This window comes from Budorcas taxicolor, chromosome 20, assembly GCF_023091745.1.
Source record: "Budorcas taxicolor isolate Tak-1 chromosome 20, Takin1.1, whole genome shotgun sequence".
NCBI classification, from domain to species: domain Eukaryota; kingdom Metazoa; phylum Chordata; class Mammalia; order Artiodactyla; family Bovidae; genus Budorcas; species Budorcas taxicolor.
Genome location: NC_068929.1, coordinates 41,814,963 through 41,827,904, shown reverse-complemented (window position 1 = coordinate 41,827,904; position 12,942 = coordinate 41,814,963). Strand labels below are relative to the sequence as shown.

Sequence of the window (12,942 nt, the reverse complement as noted above, 5' to 3'; positions counted from 1 at the left end):
AGTATATGGCATGGTTGTTTCAGTAAAAGGCGGTTTCGATGACATTGGGTGATGACTCAGTCCAAATAGTTATCATTTTTCATAAATGTTGCACTAACTGAAGTGTTCCTTTTATACAACCAGGTGGCTGCTGAAATTCATCAGAGGCTCATGGAAGAAGAAAAAGAAAACCAGCCAGCAGAAACAAAAGAAAAACTTCCTCAGGCAGCTGCAAATAAAAAAGTGAAAAAGGAGCCTCCGCCACCGCCACCACCAGCCAAGAAAAAGAAAGAGGACAAAAAAGGAAAAGGTATTCACAGCTTTAGCATCCAGAACCATGGATGCTTAACCTCTCCTTGGTGGAAAATAAGCACTTAACCAGGCACATGAGCTTCTGAGCTACTAGAATGCTGTTCATTAGGTTTTATTTAGAGACTCAGGAATCTGTAAGCTCGAATGTTAGCTGGCAAACATTCTCCATGCCAGCCCCTTTTAAGTTGTTTATCCACATAACCAAGTGTATCTAGGGGGAAATAAATCTCAAAGACATGTGAAAAGAACCCCAAGATGACACTGTACAATCTGAAAAGTATGTGCAAGGGGACTGACAGTAGCTGCCTTAATCAAGAGAGGGTTACAAGCAACAGGTGGTAGTTTAGTCACTCAGTCGTGTCCAACTTTTCTATGACCCCATGGACCATCGTAGCCCTCCAGGCTCCTATGTCCATGGGATTTTCCAGGCAAAAATATTGGAGTGGATTGCCATTTCCTTCTCCAGGGGATCTTCCCGACCCAGGGATGGAACCAGCATCTCTTGCATCTCCTGTATTACAGGCGATTCTTTCCTGCTGAACCACCAGGGAAGCCCAAAAGCTAATTCTGTGTGTGTAAATTTCAGGCTTGAAGTGAAAGTGAGAAAGTGTTAGTCACTCAGTTGTGCCTGACTCTTTGCGACCATATGGACTGTAGCCTGCCAGGCTCCTCTGTCATGGGATTCTCCAAGCAAGAATACTGGAATGAGTTGCCATGCCCTTAGGTTTAATTCAGATCTCAGGTTTAACTTAACCTCCTAGAGGCCTCCTCCTGCCTAAAACTCTTTAACATAGAGTAAAAAGAGGAAAGAAAACTTAAGTTGGGAGACACCTCCAATAACCTTGGGGATGAGCTCCACCACAGATATATTCTGCCCTCTGAATGTTCCCGCTTGTACATTTCTGAAGTGACTTAAGACCAGAGAGAAAGAGAGGGAAGCATATGAGCAGAAGTCCCTCCACTGATCAGTTGCTCCTGTGTTTGTTAAGTCCCCACCATGCAGAACACAATGAAGATGAGTCCAAGGGACCCAATGGCGAACTTACATAAAAAATCAGAAACGTGGTCCCTGCCCTGACAGAACTGTAGTCTAAGGCAGAGACAGACATGTGACCAACCATTATTCTTTATGTGGAGGTACAGGTCCCTGGGGTCACCATGGGGTTGCAAAGAGTCGGACATGACTGAGCAACTGAACTGAATAGGTCCCTGGAGAGCACAGTCACCTCACTCCATCTGAGGAAATAGGAAGTGCTTCCTGGGTGGAGTCCATCCAGGTATCTAGAGTGGGAGTTACAACAAAGCCCTGAGGGTGGGGGAGGCATGAGGTGATGGTCACTGGAACAGAGGAAAGAGTAGCACTACAATTAAGAACCTGTGACCCTCATTTGTCTCAAATGGTAAATTTGAGACAAACCCTCCAGGGTTTCGTCTGGGCTAAATAACATAAAGGAAATAATCAGCATTTGAAGGAAATGATTCAATTTACTTTAATGGAATAGTTAGTTGGGTCAAATTTCCTAATTTTACAGATGCTAATACAGAAACCCAGAGAGATTAGGGCTCTTTCATCTGTATACTTATATCCACTACTGCAAATAAGATGCAACACATCTAATTACAATTTCTTTGTTAATATTTGTCTTCTTCCCAAAATTTGAACCCCCTGAGATCAGACATTCAGGAAAGATTTATTGAACTAAGAAGAACTGTATAAGCTGGGCTTGCAGCTAGAATCAAACTGCCATTTCTTATGGGTGGGTACATTCTCAGGCAAACACTGACAAATCCTTATTTTCTAATTCTCATAGACTATCTCTGAAGTACTTGCAGTTAAGTACTAGTTAAAAAACGATGAAGGGGGGGGGGTGTTCCTAAGATGGTGGAAGAATAGGATGGGGAGACCACTTTCTCCCCCACAAATTCACCGAAAGATCATTTGAACACTGAGCAAATTCCACCAAACAACTTCTGAACGGTGGTGGAGGACACCAGCCACGCAGAAAGGCAGCCCATTGTCTTTGAAAGGAGATGTTTTATCATCAGTGGGGTATGGATGGAGAAGTCTTGAGGCTACTGTAAGAATAAGACTGAAAACCAGAGGCAGGAGGCTTAAATTCAAAACTTGAGGACACCAGAAAACTCCTGACTCCAGGGAACATTAATTGACAAGAGCTCATCCAAAAGCCTCCATACCTACACTGAAACCAAGCTCCACTCAAGAGCCAACAAGGTTCAGAGCAAGACATACCAAGCTAATTCTCCAACAGTGCAGGAACATAACCCTAAGCATTAAAATACAGGTGGCCAAAAAGTCACACCAAACCCATAGACACCTCAAAACTCACTACTGGACACTTCATTACACTCCAGAGAGAAGAGATCCAGCTCCACCCACCAGAACACCGACACAAGCTTCCCTAACCAGGACCTTGACAAGCCATTCGTCCAACCCCACCCACATGGAGGAACCTCTTCAATGAAGAGGACCCAAACTTTCAACATACAGAAAGGCTACCCCAAACACAGCAATCTAAACAAGATGAAAAGGCAGAGAAATATTCAGCAGGTAAAGGAACATGATGAATGCCCACCAAACCAAACAAAAGAGGAGGAGATAGGGAGTCTACCTGGAAAATAATTCAGAATAATGATAGTAAAAATGATGCAAAATCTTGAAAACAAAATGAAGTTACAGATAAATAGTCTGGAGTCAAGGATTGAGAAGATGCAAGAAATGTTTAACAAGGACCTAGAAGAAATAAAAGAGTCAATCAATAATGAATAACACAATAACTGAGATCAAAAACACTCTGGAGGGAACCAACAGTAGAATAACTGAGGCAGAAGATAGGATAAGTGAGGTGGAAGATATAATGGGGGAAATAAATGAAGCAGAGAGGAAAAAAGAATTAAAAGAAATGAGGACAACCTCAGAGACCTCCGGGACAATGTCAAACACCCCAACATTTGAACCATAGGAGTCCCAGAAGAAGACAAAAAGAAAAGCCATGAGAAAATACTTGAAGAGATAATAGTTGAAAAGTTCCCTAAAATGGGGAAGGAAATAATCACCCAAGTCCAAGAAACCCAGAGAGTCCCAAACAGGATAAACCCAAGGTGAAAAACCCCAAGACACATATTAATCAAATTAACAAAGATCAAACACAAAGAACAAATATTAAAAGCAGGAAGGGAAAAACAACAAATAACACACAAGGGGATTCCCATAAGGATAACAGCTGATCTTTCAAAAGAAACTCTTCAGGCCATAAGGGAATGGCAGGACATACTTAAAGTGATGAAAGAAAAATCTACAATCCAGATTACTGTACCCAGAAAGGATCTCATTCAAATATGATGGAGAGATCAAAAGCTTTACAGACAAGCAAAAGCTGAGAATTCAGCACCAACAAACAAGCTCTTCAACAAATGCTAAAGGATCTTCTCTAGACAGGAAAGACAAAAAAGGTGTATAAACTCGAACCCAAAACAACAAAGTAAATGGCAGTAGGATCATACTTATCAATAATTACCTTAAATGTAAATGGGTTGAATGCCCCAACCAAAAGACAAAGACTGGCTGAATGAATACAAAAACAAGACCCCTATATATGCTGTCTACAAGAGACTTACCTCAGAACAAGGAACACATACAGACTGAAAGGCTGTACAGGCTGAAGGGCTGGAAAAAGATATTTCACACAAATGGAGACCAAAATAAAGCAGAAGTAGCAATACTCATATCAGATAAAATAGATTTTGAAATAGAGGCTGTGAAAAGAGACAAAGAAGGACACTACATAATGATCAAAGGATCAATCCAAAAAGAAGACATAACAATTACAAATATATATCCACCCAATATATGAGCACCACAATATGTAAGGCAAATGCTAACAAGTATGAAAGTGGAAATTAACAGTAACAGTAATAGTGGGAGAATTTAATACCCCACTCACACCTATGGATAGATCAACTAAACAGAAAATTAGCACAAAAACAAAAACTTTGAATGATACAATGAACCAGTTAGACCTAATTGATATCTATAGGACATTTCACCACAAAACAATGAATTTAACCTTTTTCTCAAGTGCACACGAACATTCTCCAGGATAGATCACATCCTGGGCCATAAATCAGGCCTTGGTAAGTTCAAAAAAAATTGACATCATTCCAGGAATGTTTTCTGATTACATTGTGGTAAGATTAGATGTCAACACAGGAAAAAAAAACTATTAAAAATGCAAACATATGGAGGCTAAACAACATGCTTCTGAATAACCAACAAATTACAGAAGAAATAAAAAAGGAAATCAAAATATGCATAGAAACGAATGAAAATGAAAACACAACAACCCAACATCTATGGGATTCAGTAAAAGCAGTGCTAAGGGGAAGGTTCATAGCAATACAAACTTACCTCAAGAAACAAGAGAAAAATCATATAAATAACCTAACCCTACACCTAACACAACTAGAAAAAGAAGAAATGAAGAATCCCAGGGTTAGTAGAAGGAAAAAATATATAAAAATTAGAGCAGAAATAAATGAAAAAGAAACAAAGGAGACTATAGCAAAAATCAGCAAAGCTAAAAGCTGATTCTTTGAGAAGATAAATAAAATAGACAAACCATTAGCCAGACTCATCAAGAAAAAAGGGAAAAGAATCAAATCAACAAAATTAGAAATGAAAATGGAGAAATCACAACAGACAACACAGAAATACAAAGGATGATAAGAGACTACTATCAGCAACTATATGCCAATAAAATAGACAACCTAGAGGAAATGGATGAATTCTTAGAAAACTATAACTTTCCAAAACTGAACCAGGAAGAAATAGAAAATAGAAAATCAAAACATGGAAATCAAAACTGTAATCAGAAATCTTCCAGAAAACAAAAGCCTGGGACCAGATGGCTTCACTGCTGAATTCTACCAAAAATTTAGAGAAGAGCTAACACCTATCCTACTCAAACTCTTCCAGAAAATTGCACATGAAGGCAAACTTCCAAACTCATTCTATGAGGCCACCATCACCCTAATACCAAACCCAGACAAAGATGCGACAAAAAAAGCAAACTACAGGCCAATATCACTGATGAACATAGATGCAAAAATCCTTAACAAATTTCTAGCAAACAGAATCCAACAACATATTAAAAAGATCATACATCATGACCAAGTGGGCTTTGTCCCAGGGATACAAGGATTCTTCAGTACCCGCAAATCAATCAGTGTGATACACCACGTTAACAAATTAAAAGATAAAAACTATATGATTATCTCAATAGATGCAAAGAAAGCCTTTGACAAAATTCAACATCCATTTATGATAAAAACCCTCCAGAAGCAGGAATAGAAGGAACGTACCTCAACAAAATAAAAGCCATATATAATAAACCCACAGCAAGCATTATCCTCAATGGTGAAAAATTGAAAACATTTCCCCTAAAGTCAGGAACAAGACAAGGGTGCCCACTCTCACCACTACTATTCAACACAGTTTTGGAAGTTTTAGCCACAACAATCAGAGCAGAAAAAGAAATAAAAGGAATCTAGATTGGAAAATAAGAAGTAAAACTCTCACTGTTTGCAGATGACGTGATCCTCTACATAGAAAACCCTAAAGACTCCACCAGAAAATTACTAGAGCTAATCAATGAATGTAGTAAAGTTTCAGGATATAAAATTAACACACAGAAATCCCTTTCATTCCTATACACTAACAATGAGAAAACAGAAAGAAATTAAGGAAACAATTCCATTCAGCATTGCAACAAAAATAATAAAATACTTAGGAATAAATCTACCTAAAGAAACAAACGACCTATATATAGAAAACTATAAAACACTGATGAAAGAAATCAAAGATGATACAAATAGATGGAGAAATATACCATGTTCATGGATCAGAAGAATGAATATAGTGGAAAATAAGTATACTACACAAAGCAATCTATAGATTCAATGCAATCCCTATCAAGCTACCAATGATATTTTTCAGAGAACTAGAACAAATAATGTCACAATTTTTATGGAAATACAAAAAACCTCGAATAGCCAAAGCAATCTTGAGAAAGAAGAATGGAACTGGATGAATCAACCTGCCTGACTTCAGACTATACTACAAAGCTACAGTCATCAAGACAGTATGGTACTGGCACAAAGACAGAAATATAGATCAATGGAACAAAATAGAAAGCCCAGAGATAAATCCACACACCTATGGACACCTTATCTTTGACAAAGGAGGCAAGAATATACAATGGAGAAAAGACAGTCTCTTTAACAAGTGGTGCTGGGAAAACTGGTCAACCACTTGTAAAAGAATGAAACTAGAACACTTTCTAACACCATACACAAAAATAAACTCAAAATGGATTAAAGATCTAAATGTAAGACCAGAAACTATAAAACTCTAGAGGAAAACATAGGAAAAACACTTTCTGACATAAATCACAGCAGGATCCTCTATGACCCACCTCCCAGAATAATGGAAATAAAAGCAAAAATAAACAAATGGGAGCTAATTAAACTTAAAAGCTTGTGCACAACAAGGGAAACTATAAGCAAGGTGAAAAGACAGCCTTCGGCATGGGAGAAAATAATTGCAAACAAAGCAACTGACAAAGAATTAACCTCAAAAATATACAAGCAGCTCCTGCAGCTCAATTCCAGAAAAATAAATGACCCAATCAAAAAATGGGCCAAAGAACTAAATAGACATTTCTCTAAAGAAGACATATAGATGGCTAACAAACATATGAAAAGATGCTCAACATCACTCATTATCAGAGAAATGCAAATCAAAACCACAATGAGGTACCATCTCATGCTGGTCAGAATGGCTGCTATCAAAAAGTCTACAAACAATAAATGCTGGAGAGAGTGTGGAGAAAAGGAACCCTCTTATACTGTTGGTGGGAATGCAAACTAGTACAGCCACTATGGAGAACAGTGTGGAGATTCCTTAAAAAACTGGGAATAGAAATGCCATATGACCCAGCAATCCCACTGCTGGGCATGCACAGCCAGGAAACTAGAATTGAAAGAGACACATGTACCCCAATGTTCATCTCAGAACTGTTTGCAATAGCTGGGACATGGAAGCAACCTAGAAGTCTATCAGCAGATGAATGGATAAGAAAGCTGTGGTACATATACACAATGGAATATTACTCAGCCATTAAAAAGAAGGCATTTGAATCAGTTCCAATGAGGTGAATGAAACTGGAGCCTACTATACAGAGTGAAGTAAGTCAGAAAGCAAAACACCAATAGAGCATATTAACACATATATATGGAATTTAGAAAGATGGTAAAGATGACCCTATATGTGAGACAGCAAAAGAGACACAGATATAAAGTACAATCTTTTGGACTCTGTGGGAGAAGGCAAGGGTGGGATAATTTGAGAATATAGCATTGAAACATGTATATTATCATACGTGAAACAGATCGCCAGTCCAAGTTTGATGCATGAGACTGGGTGCTCAGGGCTGGTGCACTGGGATGACCCTGAGGGATGGGATGAGGAGGGAGGTGGGAAGGGGGTACAGGATGGGAACACATGTACACGTGTACATGGCTGATTCATGTCAATGTATGGCAAAAACCACTATAATATTGTAAAGTAATTAGCTTCCAATTAAAATAATTAAATTTTTTTAATGAAGTGAATTATGAATTCTTGACCATAGGCTACATTTCCACTGTATCTGCATGAGGCTGTTCTCTGGTCTTTCTTGATGAGAACCTGGGGAACACTGGCCAGGGCAAGTATCCTTTGAAGACTGTTGTTTCTCCAGGTGGCCAGCACAATCTTGGGGTTTGCTAATTTCTGTTCCCAAATTCTAAATGGAACCCTCTTTGGAGTCTGTGACCATGTCTGCACTAACCGCATATCTCATCTTTCCGTGATGCTACGTGAATGGGGCGTTTTTATATGTGTCCAGCCAGATACCACATGGAGAATTCTCAAGGAAGGATTATTAATGCTTCATCACTCACACTGTCTGGCCTGGGGTCTCTCCTTCCCAAATCACTAGACATGTATATTTCTACACACTCCACTTTGTAGGCATTTTATCCAAGACCCGGTGTGTATACTTACTTGTCCATTAGCAGATAACTCAGCATGATTCATTACCCTTTCAGGTAAATCCCCACCTATGGCAGAAGCTGCTCCTGTAGTAGTGCCAGCAGAAGAGGCTGAGGAAGTGGAATTAAAAAATGAACTGAAGCTCAGAATAAAGGAAGAGCATCTTGCTGCCCTGCAATTTGAAGGTAGCAATTGGAAAGAACTAAGATGATATTTTGAGTAGAAAATAGACCAGTAGGCAAGCAGCCCTTGGCTGGCTTTGTGTCTATGAGGCACAAGCAAACTGACTGAAAGGCATAACACTCAGTTGGCTGTTTTCACGTGACCATATGAAAACTAGATCTGACTATTGTATGATTGTCTGCTGGGATCTCAAAAAGGGAATTTGGGAAGCGGTTAGGAGAGCATCAGTTCAGTTCAGTTCAGTCGCTCACTCATGTCCGACTCTCTGCGACCCCATGAATCACAGCATGCCAGGCCTTCCTGTCCATCACCAACTCCCAGAGTTCACTCAAACTCATGTCCATCGAGTCGATGATGCCATCCAGCCATCTCATCCTCTGTCATCCCCTTTTCCTCCTGCCCCCAATCCCTCCCAGCATCAAGGTCTTTTCCCATGAGCCAACTCTTCGCATGAGGTGGCCAAAGTACTGGAGTTTCAGCTTTAGCATCATTCCGTCCAAAGAAATCCCAGGGCTGATCTCCTTCAGAATGGACTGGTTGGATCTCCTTGCAGTCCAAGGGACTCTCAAGAGTCTTCTTCAACACCACAGTTCAAAAGCATCAATTCTTCAGTGCTCAGCTTTCTTCACAGTCCAACACTTACATCCATACATGACCACTGGAAAAACCATAGCCTTGACTAGATGGACCTTTGTTGGCAAAGTAATATCTCTGCTTTTCAATATACTATCTATGTTGGTCATAACTTTCCTTCCAAGGAGTAAGCATCTTTTAATTTCATGGCTGCAATCAGCAGTAATTAAAATCTCAAAGTCAAAAAACAGAAGCAATATTTAGAGTTGGTGTGAATTTACAGGCTGAAAGAAGGCTTAAGGTTATGCTTCTATAATATAATAAGAATAATTTAGGCATCTCATTAGGCAAGTAAACTCTGACTAAAGTTTAACCAGTCCTGAAAGGGAGCTCTTGGGAGTAGACCCCATGGAAGAGTTAGTGACGGATCAATAACATTCAAGGGCCTCCTTCTCTATGGAGAGCAACAATTTTATACGACATAATCTCCTCCTGACTCTTCCAGGTGTTTTATAACACAATTCAAAACAGAATTTGAAAAGATCAAGAAATTGAACCAAAGTATCCTCATTGGAAAGAAGCCATGATCAATATACTAGATGTCAAAACCATAAAAATGCAGCGTTGGATATGCTGGGACCCATTAACTACTCAATGATGATTAGCCACTAAAGATACTTTCCATCCCTTGATTCTCTCCTTTTCTCCCCTCTCTTCATCCTCCTACCCCCTGTTTTATTATTTCCAAGAGTAAAATCTGAAGGATGTTGAACACAGGAAGTCAAGACACATGCCTGTCACATTGCCTGTTCCCACATCTGCTTTCAGTAGCTAAGTATACGTCATCCATCAGTTCATTGCATACGTGGTTCCTAGTGTGGCTGAATTCACATATTTACACAGTAAAGGTTTTCTGAGTTTCTACTATATGCCAGTCCTACAGTAGATGAAAAAAATATACACATATATACACAAACACAAAGCATCAAAAGAAAAAAAATAGAGAGGAACAGAACTGCAAATGATCACTTACAATATATTGTGATACTGGAGCTCGGTGGACAGGACAAAGGGCAAAAGCAGGAAGTCAAGAAAGACTTCCGAGCAGTTGAATTCATGCTTGAGCTGAACAAGAAGAATGTGAGAAATGTGTGCAGGGGACGATGAGGGCACAGATTGGGGAGGGGAACTAGGTGACCCACCGATGGGGAGTAGCTGGGGAGTCTGAGGCACATTCTGGAAACGAGGGATCTGGGAGATGGAGGGTCACATAGGCCCTGTCCAGAAAGTTCTGTTTCCCTTATGGCAACTGGGAGCTAGTAAAGAATTCTGGGCAGAAAGTGCCCAGAAGCATGTGTGCAGGCAGGTGAGATGGGTCACTCTGGGGCGGGTAGATTTGGGTTTGAGGTGGGAAAGGGAACTTAGAGAAAGCAGGATGGAGGTGGTTGCTGTAGTGGAGGCGAGACATAAATCAGTGTCAAAACGTGGCAATAGAAAAAGTAAAGAAGAAGGATTGGACAGATATTTTAGAGGGAAATCACAAACCTCACCATGTGCCCAGAACATCAACGGGCCCTGGGACCATGGGCTTCACCCTCCTCTCACCTGTACTGAAGAACATGGTGTCGCCTTCCCAAGGTTCTAAGAAGAGAGATCAAGAGACTTAGTTAGCCTCTCCCTTTTTGAAATTCGGAAATTATCTATTTCTGTTTTCCCATTCCAATTTATCAAATGGTATATGATAAAGTGCAATTATATGTAAAATTGAATTATAATTTTTTACTTATAATAATAAGTAAACTGTCAAAGGACTCTACCACATGCTGTTTTGTTTCCAAGGTGGATAGGTTATTAATTATCCATGTTAGTATATCAAAGATGTGCCAAAATTTTCACAAACTAAAGCATAATTGGTTCAAAATTGAATTTGGTTCATCAGAAAGTTCATGCCATATAATACATTAAAAACATTTTTATTTCTTTTTTAAATAGAGATAGCTACACAGTTCCGACTTGAACTGATAAAGGTAAAAGCATTGGCTTTCCTGGAAGAGTTAGTAATAAAGGCGGTTGATGTATATAGACTCATGGACAAGTGGCTCGGTGAGAGGTACTTGAATGAAATGGCCAGGTAAAGAACTGCAAGACATTTTAAGTATTTTGAGTATTTACTTTGCTAATGCCTGAAGACCAAAATTGACCAAAAAATGTTAAGACGTTTACAAATGTGAGTTATATTTATAAATAGAAATTTGACCTCCCAGGGACAGCAGAGCCTGGTGGGCTGCCATCTACGGGGTAGCACAGAGTCGGACACGACTGAAGCGACTTAGCAGCAGCAGCAGCAGCAGCAGCAGGAAATCACCTATACGCTTGTGTTGCTTCTTTTTAACCATAGTTAAGTCATGTATCAAAGGGCACTACTGCACATTATTTATGATAGTTTGGTTTTCCCACTGCTCCATGAGGACCTTAGTGTACCAGGTAAGCATATAAGCAATTTAAAATTATTCTTTAGACATGATATAAAATTTCATATCTTTCTAATGCCAGGCTTCTTATTAGTCAGGGCCAGTGAGCGGGAGATGGAGAAGGCATTTACAGGAATGCTTTCCCCATTGGGCTGATTCCCTCGTGACAGCCAGTTTACTTTTCTGTTAGATTCTAAAGGCTTTTTAGATCCTCATTTCTAGTGAGGAACAGAACTGTAGTCTAGAGCAGAAACAGACCTGTGACCGATCATTGTTCTTTATGGGGAGGTACAGGTCCTTAGAGAACATCTCATCCTCTTAATTCTCCCCTGAAAGGTATAAGAAAGCAACTCAGCAGAGCAGAAATGCCCTCAACAGTCAGGAGACCAAGAGATGGGGACTCTCTCCTTGTCCACAAATTACAGCACGCCTAATCACTTCCAACCCCAGAAGCCTCATCTGTAAAAGAAAACACTCCAACCAGGCTCTTCTAGAGGTTTCTGCTAGATTCTGGGCCACACCACAGTTTTCAATAAACATTTACTGATAAGTTGTAAGTCACGGCATACATAGAATACAAACGGCAAGTGTTCTTAGAAGCAACATGAGCCAGCTAGAAGATGGTTATTATGGTTTGTTTTCTCCAGTTCTTGCCTCATTGTGAAAGTTCTGTTGTAAAATCCTCAGCTTCATTGTTTGTATCTAAGTTTCTCTCTCTCTCACACACACACATGCACACACATACCCCTCAGCCTGGTCACCTCATTGCCATAATGCTTAAAATAATTAGTTACTCATAGAACAGTGATGTACAGTGCTGATCTCTGCCTGCCACTTACAAATGAAAGCATATCTTATTCATTCTTAGGGTTCGCAGCGCCCATCCTTGTGGTCACTAAGTGTAAAATGCTGACTTTTATCTGACAGGTGCATATTTCTCAGATGGGTTGTATGTGTGCGTCTCTCTCTGATACCTGAATATGGCCACAAGAAATGAAAACCTAGTACTGTTCAGCTATGCTGTTAGTTTTTGGTTCTTGCAAAAATCCTTCAGTGGCAAGAAAAAATGAATAGGGAGACCTATCGGGTCTCTTTCAACTTCGAATCCCACTTTCGTTCTCCTGGCATTTCTCCTTCAGTTCAGTTCAATACAGTTCAGTCCCTCAGTCATGTCCGACTCTTTGCACTCTACCCTTTTGAGGGTACTCTTCATAACCTTCCACTAGATGGCGCACTTATTTTGATAACCTGGTTCTGGCTGGGTCTCTGCATGCATTTGGCGTCCCTCCTAACCCAGTGCCCCTTCTCTGCCCC

The 12,942-nt window shown here is 39.9% G+C and overlaps 1 protein-coding gene across 1 annotated transcript in view; it reads left to right on the top strand.

Annotated features, from left to right (window-relative positions):
* The window catches only part of SPEF2 (sperm flagellar 2), a 195,311-nt gene that overhangs the window by 133,804 nt on the left and 48,565 nt on the right, over positions 1–12,942 (top strand). The window contains exons 24-26 of the mRNA XM_052659101.1: positions 124–289; positions 8,458–8,586; positions 11,150–11,288. Coding sequence (XP_052515061.1) covers positions 124–289; positions 8,458–8,586; positions 11,150–11,288 — 434 coding nt within the window. The remainder of the gene's footprint in view (positions 1–123; positions 290–8,457; positions 8,587–11,149; positions 11,289–12,942) is intronic.